Below are 11,608 nucleotides of genomic sequence, written 5' to 3' on the forward strand. Positions count from 1 at the left end.
GCTAAGGAAGCGGGCGGAGGTCAGGAGGCTGGGGGAGCAGGCAGGGGATGGGGGCTGGCAGCGGTCCCCCCATAATCTCCTCCCTCCTTCCCCAGGCCTCCCTCTGCTGCCCCCACCCCCTACTTACCAGCTCCAAATCCGGCTGCAGCTCCCTGCTGCAGCCACTGGGGACTGTCCGAATCTTCAAAGTTCTCCAAATCTTTTCCAAAGATTTGGAGAGCTTCAAATTGATTCGGACCTTTTAATTGGTCCTGATTCGATTCAGATTCAGAGATTTGGCCATCAAATCGGGCTGAATCTCCTCTGAATTGAATCACCACCTGAAGCTTCGTAAGCCCTACAAGGAACCCTGGGAGGAGTGGGCAGGGGGGAAGTCCCCACACATCCTCCATTCCCCAGGGTAGGAGGGGAGGATACCCCAGATACACACTGGGGAGGGTTCTGTGGAACACCCAGGGGGCCCGGGGGGAAGAGACCCTATCCCATTTGAGGGACCACGTGGTTGGAACCCAGATAGGGGGTGTCTAATATCTGGTACAGTTATGCTTCCTATTTGGTATCTATTGCTATTGTTGGTGTTTTAAATAGTTAGGTGTATTACTTCTGTATAATGGGCTCTGTAAGGACGTCTTTATTAGCTAACTCACTTGCAATATAGACTTGCTGGATTGACTGTCCTGGGATCCACCCCTTTTCTGGGTCTGGGGCAGGGGTACTTACCTGAATGCCCTCCCTGGAGCAGAATTCCTCTTGCTAACAGACTGTTATATGCATATTTGTATCTATACCTGTATCTATTTTGAAGAGTTTTATATATGTAAATGTTTACAACTCAATAAAATGCATATAGTTAAGAACTTTGGGCCTGAGCTAACTCTATAAAGGAAAGAGGATCCGCCCTAAATTCTAGCATCCCTCTCACAGCACCGCCTCCTGCCTACCCAACCCATCCGATTGAGGATAGGGCACACTTTTGGGTATACCCAGCTTACACAGTATGTTTCCAAGCTCCTTATTTCAAGGGGTGGGAGATGCTACTAAACCCTAGTTCCTGATTATCCTTGCTTACAAGCATAAATGTCAAAGCCATCTTCCATACCTACTGATCATATCCCCCTATATAATCCCTCCATTTCATCAAACTCCCCACTGCATATTTTTAGAAAGGACCTCAGGGGTCATCTAGTGTAACCCCCCACACACATGCAAGATTATCCACTCCTAAACTGTCCAAGATGGACGCCTTATACTACTGATATCTATCCAGCCTCTTAGAAATTGTCAGTGAGGGAGAGTCTACAACATCTGTCGGCAGCTTGTTCCATTGTCCTACTGATCTTACACCTAGGAAGTTAAAACACCTGAGTTGCCCATTCAAAAGTCTGTATGCAACTGTGTCTCAGACCCTGGGTCTCATCCCTCTCTGTTCTGCCCAAGACAAATCATTTGGATTGTATTCCCCACCCCAATTTGCCAAGCATCTCCCAGCTCCTCACTCAGAACTCTCCAAAATATTTGCAACTTCTGCATTGTCCTTAGGTTACAAGTGAAATACTATTTAAAAGTGGTTCTCAGCCTTTTTAGACTGAGGGTGCCCTTTGTGAGACTCAAGGCACTCCTCAGAAAATGCCAGTTCTTGGTTTTTATTTGTTTTTTTTGACTGCAGGAAAATAACATAGCAATTCTTCTGTTGCAAAGAACTCAGAAAGACTATAGCAGGTCAGAATGTTTTTGACACTAAATCTCTGGGTTTATTTTACAAATCGCGTGTAGGTATTTGTACATCTAACCGTGTCACCCTTAAAAGGATCTCAGGCATTGTGGGGCCCTGGTTGAGAATCTCTGATCTAAAAAGAAAAAGAGCTCACAAAATTCTCCTCCACCCTCGTGTCCTAACTTAGCTGTCTGCTGTTTTTGTCAGTGGTACTGCAAACTCCTCAGCACAACACCTGCCCTTATTTCTATGAACTGAACAAACAGTCAGTACTTAAAAAAAAACATGATTGAAGGTATGGGCATGCTATACATGTATTTACTCTGCAGTAATTTGATTTACCTCTGGGATAAAAGTGGAATGGACACACAAAGTATAGCATTTTACTGGTGTATATACCACTCCAGGGCACAGTTATGTCTTAGAAAGTGAAAAGCAATTACACATCCATTTAAGATACACTGGCGTACAATTGTGCGTCTACAGCTCTAGTCAGTTTTGTCCCAGAGGTAAGTGTTTACTCTATACAAACATGGTATTACTGACTCCTCTGGCACCTAGTGGTGAGACACTGTAATAATGCATATTGCAGATTACTTCCGAAGTGGAGGTCATGTGTCCAGCAGGGATCCTGCTGTAATTTTACACAGTGGTTAAATGCAGAGTAAATAACCCAGAAATAACTGTCATGCATGTGCATCTTCAAGTTACATTTCAGTTCCTTTTTAAATAAATGCCAAACATTTGTTTTAAATATACTTTGGTACAACATAAAGGTCTAATTTAACCATGCCAGCCTGAATGGCATCATATCTATCCCTTCAACCTACCGACCTGTCCTAATAGTGGCACCTGAATTATGTGAACAAGCCCTGGTGAAAGTGGCCTTCACCCAACAAGCTGGAGGCTAGTAGACCTATCTTCTCTAGTGTCAGGGATAATCTTAGTGCTCTGATTAATAGGATGCAGAAAAGATAGCCAAATAATGGAGTGAAGCCAGCTTCTGACTCAAAAAAAATCACTTTCCAGTTCTACTCCCTTAAGTGTTAATGTTACCATTTTTTTCCAGATGTGCCAAGCTTCTAGTGAAATATGGTGCTAAGGTTGATCTGCCAAGTGAAGACACCCAAGAAACACCACTTCACATAGCAGCTAAGCACGGGCTTTATGAGCATGCCCACTTGTACTTGAGGTACGGCGCTAATGTGGATAAGAAGAACAGTCAGGAAGAAACAGCACTCAGTGTGACTTGTGGACAAGGAAAAAATGTTGCAGACCAAGAAATCTACTTACAGATGTGCAGATTGCTGATTATGTATGGAGCAGATGTAAATACCACAGATGAAGAACAGAAAACCCCGCTCCACAAAGCCTGCAAAAATGCTAATTACAGCTTGGTCCAGTTTTTGCTGCAGACTAAAGCAGATGTGAATGCTATAGACTACAACGGATCCTCCCCAATGGCTTGTGTCCTGCACACTGCAGCATTCAAGCAGGAGCTGAGGCCACATCTCACAGTGCAGACACTGCTCAACTATGGCTCCCAAAAAATATGGCCTACAGCCTTTGTAAAGGTATGGTCTTGCAGGCTCACTAGATGCAGACTGAGATCCTCCAGCTTACATATTAAAGACACCTTTTCAAGGGGACAGGTTATTATAGGGGATCGGTAAAGCAGCATGTGTGCAGGGGCAGAGCAGTAAGGGAGTCTCACTGAAATTCCAGAGACATGAGTTTGAGCCTAGATTCAGGCCAGGAGCAAAGGCCATCAAGAGCCAGTCCAGCTGCAAATAGATACCTGCCTGGTCACTTAGGATGGGACACATTGGACAGTGATGATGATAACACTGGGCTGGGGGCTATCATTGTACAATGACTGTCATTGCTCCCTTGTGTTCTGTTGGCTAAAGAAACCAGCATGCCTCCTTAGCCTTGCCAGCCCAAATGGCTTTCTAGGCTCAGACAGACCTTTGATTTTGAAAGTACTACAGAAAAGTTTGCCTCTTAATCACTGGTTCAAATGTAGGCCAAAAGAAATGACTGGAAGCAGTTAGCATCTAAGAGATTTTCAGTAAGCTGTGGGAAATGGTCCCAACAAACAGGAGATTATATCACACCACTGGCATCTGTTGTCACCTCTGGCAGCAGTCCTGATAGAAAGAGATATGGCCTCTTTCCCACTCCTCCATGCAGAGCTTGGAATTACTGCGAAGAAAATATCCACAACCAAGCCCAGAAATAGGCAGCATAAATGGCTTAGAGGGGTCCTGAGCAAATGCCCCGGTGCTGCTCTTTAGCTCTCTGGCTTGAAAGAACCTGAGTGATATGCTGGAGCAGGCAGCTAAAACCCTTCTAAGCCACCTGCTCTGCCTATCTGCCAGGCTTAGGGGCACACAGAGCAAGAGCAGATGGTCTCAGCAGTGGTCCCAGGTTCTGCAGAGTGTGGTATAGATATAGACTTAGGGCTTGTCAAGATTGCTACAGCAGCTAGTCCCACGGCAGAGGGAGCCAAGAACCCCCCGCCTATCTGAGTCCACTGGCATGCTCCAGGTCCAGAAGTTCATCAGTGAAGCTGTCCGGAGCTCATCCCTAGTGGCTATTCTCAGGTCCATCAGAGACAGGGGGCTGGAGAGCTGCCACGAGGACAAACCCAGAGCAGCTTTAGTGAAGCATGCTCACTCCGCCATTTCTGAGACATATTGCTTCTGCAGTTTAGACAAGCCCTTAAAGTCTGTGAGGGCTGAAGTTTGTAGTGTCCTCTTCTGAGTGAAAGACATAACTCTTCAAAGGTGTCAAGCCAGCACCTTTCCTGGATGCTAAATTCTCACTTGCTTAAGCCAGGGAAGAAAGGGACAGATACCGTTTTTTAAAGGAAGGCATTAGCCCAGTTCACTGGTCAAGGAGTGAATTTTGAGCCTCTATTCATTTAAGAATGGTAACAAGCCAGTCTGTATTTATGTTCTAATACTGTGTCATTGCAGAAGTAACATTTTAAAGATGCCCAAGTAATTTGGGCTCTCAAGTCTCATTTTCAAAATGGACATATACAACCAGAAGCCCTAGATTCACTGACCTGCAATGAGGCTTATTGCCTGAAGGACTTACCACCTCAAGGGTTCCCATAATACATTTTGGAAATCTCTTTCAATGATCATGCAGGTTTGTATCCCATTTAGGCACTTCTAAAATTTTTACCTAGAATGCTTTGCTTTGTATAATGGTGGCTTTTGTCAAACCATGCTACGGCATTCCACCATGAAAAAAAAATGCCCCATCTTTTCACTCCTGTTGATGGTGTACCATATGCCAAAGATATATCCTGTAGATACTGTCTGATGCACCTCTAGCCCCATTTTCAGGGATCAGGCTCTGATGTGCACATACCTAATGCTGTTCTAATGGCAGTTACAATATTTTTTTGATATCTGATGTACACAGAGAAACACTCATTGCAGCACCCCCTACCACAGTCAGAGACAGCAGATATGTGCCCTCTGGTATCCTTTGAGAGTGCCCAAATTCACTTTGGCTTGTAAAAGGAAAGAAATCTTTCACTAGAGTCCCCCCTTCCTGCTTGGAGTGTCAAAAAGTGGAATGTAATATTCAGCAGTGATAGGTTTATGGCTAGTGGTGAAAGGGTTAGGATAGGTCATAATTAGGGTGATTTGGATTCTGCTGCATGCCCAAATGGCTATCTCTGAGCCAGGGGGGACCAGCTTGGTACTTCTGCCTTCAGAGCAGTCTCATTATGGCTTTGCGTTTCATTGATTTTACATCAAACAATAAAGAAAATATTATCCCAGCTTGAAATGTACAAGCCAAACATGTAAGCAAAAGGCAAATGCTGCATCCAAAAAAAATAATGTCACAATAATTCTTCCAATACTTTCATGTGTGAACAAGATTTAGGAACTTGCACAGAGCCAAACTTTTCTCAGTTCTAAGGGCACCATCCACAAGCAGTGACAAATTTAACTGGCTAACAGAGTCAGGCTGCCATTTGTGAAGCATCTGATTCTTCCACAAGTGACATGATGGGAAGTGAAGCTTCAGATGGTTCATGTTTCAGCTTATGAAGACACTTACCTGCTGGGTACAGCACCCACTCCAGCTCCCCAGTGAAACCTCATAACATCATTTCTACATTCATTCTTTCATGACTAGGTATTGAGGTCATGTGCATCTGTGCCAGAGATCATCGAAATCCTCTTCAACTCCTACTCTCAGATTCCCATCCCTGAGAAATGGATTGAAGCTATCCCAGAGGAAATATTTCAGGTGAGTGAGTTGTGGGCTGGTTCCTGTGACCAGTTAAGTAGGTCTGCCTACCAAATCAGCAGTTCAAATCCCATTCCTGAGAGTACTAAGCAATCCCATGTTCATGTAACTCCAAGCAATTCAAGTTTCCTCCTGGCATGATTGGTCTGGGGTAGCTCCAGCTAACAGCTAAAGCCACGTGCGTTAACATTTAGTAAGAAACCAGGAGCAGGTCAAAAGCCAGAGGTCAATAGCCTGACAAGCCAAGTCAGAGGGGTAAAAGCAAGGGACAGATCCAAGGTAGTAGGCTAGGGTTCAATGCTGAAGATCTGCAGCTTGAATGCCAGGGGAAAGGGTAGGAGACAGAGACAAACTAAGGCCGGGAGCCAACTGTCACATGAGTCAAAAACCAGGAGTGAAATCAAGGCAGGGGGTGAAGGTGTGTAGATCAGGGAAACAAAATGTTTTGTGCAGCAAAAGTCAGAAAGGTTTTCTTAAATGGAGGGCCAGGATCAATCAGGTAGGCTGACTGGACCAGCAGGAACTAGCTAGAACTCAGCTGGGCCCATGACCTCATTAAGCAATAGATAAGGGACTCAACCCTTGTATCGCCCCTATCACCCTCACCATTAGAATGACTGCCTCCGATATCTACCTTGTAAAGGCATAGATGGGCAAACAAAGTACAAGACAAAGGAAATCCACACCCCTTGCTTTTAAAATGATTAGTAACGATCCTCCACTGAAAAATTAAAACATTCAAATACTATTGAGGAGAGCTAGAGTATCTGGCAGCCTGTACAAATGAAAAGAAGGAAATCCAAGATGAAAAATAAAGCGTGTTGAAGCTTCCCTTAGAAAGGATGGTCCCTCTGGGACTGTTTTACATACAACCGAGCAGAGTCTCATTGCGGCAGTTTTACACTGATTTAACTTCATAGATTCTCCTTATTTACATCAATCAGTTTGGGAGTGCAGTCCCAAGATTATTACAAATATGTATATTTTTAATATCACTTCTACACAGGAAGTAGCATGGATAATGTACACCAAGTGGTGACGGTGTACATAATGCAAGCACCTTCAGACTTCTGAAGTAAAAACTGAAAGGACAAAATTGCCAGCTGCTCTCCTCTAGTTTGCCTCTCATCAAAGGTTTGTACAAGCCCTACCTACTGAACCCAATGTCCTTGATAAGAGAAACACTAGGAATTGGTTCCATTCACTTTCCTTTTTTTTCCCCTCTAAATCTTGGAAAGTAACAACAATATTTGAGGGGTGATGAACAGCTAAGAGGAGGAGATAAAAGAAAAGAGAGCCTTTGTCTTCCAGATTACAAGCTCAGTTATCTCAGATCAGAGACACAGACAGCACCGGGTATTGGATATGACTTTGGAAACTGGTTCTCCCACAGATCTGCTCTGTGACCTCCCTTAAGCTGCTTTCTCTCCCTATGCTGCTGTCTTGCATAGTTACATTGTAAAAGCTGTGGAGTGAGGACTCTGCTTTTACCATGTGTCTGTATACTGCCTTGCCCCACGTACATCTCTAAACATTACTACACTGTAAACAACAATTACACATAGAAAACTGCATCAAAAGACCTTTTATGAAGGCAACAAAGCCAACCACTCATACATTAGGAAACACCAGATTGAAGTTTGCCTTAAGTACAAGTGCATCTTGCCTGTGTGCATTTTGATACAATCTTAAGCGACATGAGCACACTGGCATTCTTTAAACAAGACCCCTGCTCCATTCAGGGCACGTGTCATAAAATCAGTAGTAGCCAAAAGTCATTGGCAGATTTCCACATCACAAAACCATTGGGCATTCATTCCACAGCCTTCTCCATATGGAAACCAAAGAGTGAAATTCATATTGCCCTCTCATTCTTTAAGGAGTTTGGTCCAGGTCCCAGGTGAGGCATGTAGAAGTGGAGGAGTAGAGAGGCACTATATCTCTTCCACGAAAAAGCAGGGGAGTTGCGTCCCTTTAGCCTCTTACGGAAAGGCTGGATTCATTCAACCAAATTTAGAAGTTCAGGAAAAATTTACTGCAAAGCTGGCGTTTTGTTTTGGGGGAGATTTCTGTTTCTGGAAGTGAGGACAGATCCCTTCCTGATGAGATGTATTACAGAATCCTGAAAATGTTTTAGTCCTCTGAAAAGATGAAGCAGCGAAGAGTCAACAGCAGTGTTAGAGCACGAGATGACATCATTGTTGCACTGGTAAAAGAGTGAGATTCATGGCAGAAAGTGGTACAAAGTATAGATGCTGCCCAGTTAGTATACTAATGTACTCCAGATTATTTACTTTATCTATCTTTGGTCATTACATGACCCATAACACTGTAGCACCTGAACATCTAATAAACTTTAATGCATTTAGCTTCACAACAACCATTTTACCTATATGAGATTGAACAAGTTGACCAGGGACACGCAGGAAGTCTGAGGCAGACTTCAAAATAAAGTAGAAGTCTCCAGTGCACAGCTTTAATCACAAAGCTGTTCTTCCTACTCTGTCTAATAAAATATGTTCTTACCCCAGCTTCCATCCTCCTCTCCCCTAGCTTGACTTAAATGGAATTGTTTTAAATGGAAACCAGGCCACACCTCATCTCTAAGTGTTAACCAACTGATTGCCAGCTCTAGTGAATACAATTACATTCCTTCATCTCTTTAGATATAACCCAGCCACAGCTGAAAATAAAACAAAATCTCTCATATAATGGCATTCTACAGTTGTTTCCCCCGACGGATTAAACACTGTCTTAGAAATGTCCATGTCTCTCATACCTAGTCAGCACACAACAGTTTTATACCTGTATACCAGAATTTTACTGCCAGTTACTGCATTTAGAGTCACACACACAAAGGATTTTCTTGAAGATTTTGTATCAGCGGTAATTTTATTTGTGGTCCTTCCTTAGAATAATTACTTTTACCTTTACATTTTATCTCCAAGTATCACACCACTATATTGTTCTATTCATTCACGAACATACCAGTATACTGGTAATCATAAATTTAGTCTAATCAGTACTGTCCTGAACTGGAAAATGCTCTGATTAGCTTGTCCAAAGCTTGAATTTAAGATTTACTTATTTTCTCCCCTTTCAGAGGCACCTCACTTTCTATGAATCTGTCTTTAAGCTGTCATGCAGAGCCCGGTGTCTGCAACATCTGTGCCGCTTCGCCATTCGGAAGAAGTTTGGCCACCAGTGCCACTCCCTTATCCCTTTACTACCGGTGCCCAAATCTCTACAAAACTACCTGCTGTTAGAACCTGAAGGAATACTGCTTTGAAAAGCCGATAAGAACCAAATTAAAATCTTCCTGAAGTCTTCTCACTGACTGATCTCCACTTTGTTGTATTTACAATAGGAGTTTTTGTTTCATTAGAGTTAAAACCCATTTCCATCATAATTGGGATTTTTTCAGTGATTTATAATGTAAACACACATTTGCTTTGAGCTGAAACTTTGTATGGAATTTTTTAATCACACTTCATATTATGGTTACACTTACAGGGAGTGAATAAATGTTTAGCGGGGGTTATAAGCAAGGTATATGTGAACGTTATGCAATATAAAAGATTAATTGAAATCAATAGAATTACTTACTAGCATAAATATAAGTATGCATGTAAGGATCAGCAAGATCCAACCCATGGGTTGCACCAGTGATTTTAGTAAGGTTTCTCCAGCAAGCAAAATAAACAGAACTGGTCTTTATTTGGGTCCTATTACTCATTCATTGGATGGAATGCAGCAATTGACAAGGATAATCTGTAATATAGACTAGGCCCTCTTAGCCGATTCTTTCTCTTTCAAAGAAAGAGCTGTTGACTGAAAGCTGGCTCTACATACAACCAGAAAATTTGATTCACATTATGATTAAAATGATTCCAGGCTACCTTGAACAGCTTGTCATGGTTCCAAAGATACTCTGAGGATCTCCTCTGACAAATATGCATATAACTCTGCTTTGAAGAGGCATCTCTGTGCACCAGGCCTTGGCACATGATGGAGCACCTCAAATCGCCAAAGCATAGACTGACACAAAACCACTAGAGAGCTTCCATTCGAAGATGAAGGGAAGAATGTCAGGTTTTCATTTAGTACTACATTTTTTCCAAAGTATATGTAACATGTGACAAATGAAAATTAAAATTAAGTATCAGAATTCTGATGAAAACATGGAGATTTAGCATGATAGCAGCTGTTCCCTTCTTAACCCTCTGGCATTCCAGTAGGGGATCAGGGGTTTTCAAACAAGCTTAAGGGAGTTAAGTGCCAAACTTCACTGACTGTCTGTCTTGTATGCATACCAGACCAGCCTCTGGCTTCTTTACTTTTCATTCCATCCAGGAAGAGCACACACCAATTGCTGATACTTCCTTAGCCTGATGAAGGGTTTTTGAACCCAAAAGCGTGCTTAAAAATTGTTCTCCAACTATTTTAGTTGGTCTAATAACAGATATCAGATTCACCCAAAGAACCTTGTCTGCCAAACTTCCAGTAAATGTCACTGCTCCATGACTATCAGTAGGTAACCAAACTCCCTTTGGCTCCGTTTGAAAACATCCAAGTCTATAGCACATATTGTAAAGGAACATTACATAATGAGTGACATCCCAGACTCTCTAAAGTCAATGACAGAATTCTTACTGATTTCTGTGTGAGCAAGTTTTCACCCATTTTTAGTATAATCCTGTGAATTATAAGTCCAGAAGTGACCATTATGAACATATACTTTGACTTCCAGCATATGACAGTCCTTGAATTAATTCTTGTTAGTACTAACACATGCCTTTTGCAAAAAACATCCAGTCTTAAGTAGACGACTCCTCGGTGATGGAGAAGCCACACAGTGCTTGATAAGTTTTTCTAATGGTTAATTATCCTCACTGTTAAAAACATTGTGCCTTGCTTCATGTCTAAATGCATCCAATTTCAACTTCCAGTCATTAAATCTTTTCCTACCTTTGCCTACTAGAGTGAGGCATCCTCTGTTATCAAAAATGTTTTCCTCAGATGCACTGTCTTAGATAGCTGTAGCTCATGTTATTGCATATGTGCAAGAAAATGTCCTGGGAAAAGGAATTAGGCACAGGCTCAGCAAATGTATGTCTAATGTTAAGCACCTGAAAATCTCATTGATTTGTCAGGATCCAGAACATGACCTGCTTAATGTTACACACACACTTAGGCACCCTGTGAATTGAGGCCTAATTCAGAACACTATTTTGTATCAATCCAGAAGGAATGCATCAGGAAGGTCAAGTACTGAATTTGCAAAATTTGAAGCAAATGTTTTCAGATCTATTTATCTATCTGAGGATATGATGCAGACACCCACCCTTGTAGTATGAAAGCCCCTTCTATATGCACTTGATAGCAATAATGAAGTCCTCAGCAGGTATCACTGAGGCTGTGACTAGGGGTAGGTATTTGTTTTTGATTTTCTGTAGTATTTTTCAGGTTGATTTGTTTCCAGATTTTGTTTTTCTGGTTGACAGTTTTCAGTCTGTAAAACAGTGTCAGCTTCAAGTTCCATCATATCAGAATCAGCACATTTCCTTTCAATTTGTCTTTGTCATGACTGTGTCTGTATGAGTAGTGGGGGGAGAC

General features: G+C 42.3%; 1 protein-coding gene across 1 annotated transcript in view; it reads left to right on the plus strand.

Annotated features, from left to right (window-relative positions):
- The window catches only part of ASB18 (ankyrin repeat and SOCS box containing 18), a 59,661-nt gene extending 50,340 nt beyond the window's left edge, over positions 1 to 9,321 (plus strand). Inside the window, exons 4-6 of the mRNA XM_019523001.1 lie at positions 2,784 to 3,288; positions 5,879 to 5,992; positions 9,096 to 9,321. Coding sequence (XP_019378546.1) covers positions 2,784 to 3,288; positions 5,879 to 5,992; positions 9,096 to 9,281 — 805 coding nt within the window. The 3' untranslated portion in view covers positions 9,282 to 9,321. The remainder of the gene's footprint in view (positions 1 to 2,783; positions 3,289 to 5,878; positions 5,993 to 9,095) is intronic.
- The last annotated feature ends 2,287 nt before the right edge of the window (positions 9,322 to 11,608 follow it).

Source organism: Gavialis gangeticus, unplaced genomic scaffold (assembly GCF_001723915.1).
Source record: "Gavialis gangeticus isolate Ggan-Ray unplaced genomic scaffold, GavGan_comp1, whole genome shotgun sequence".
NCBI lineage: Eukaryota > Metazoa > Chordata > Crocodylia > Gavialidae > Gavialis > Gavialis gangeticus.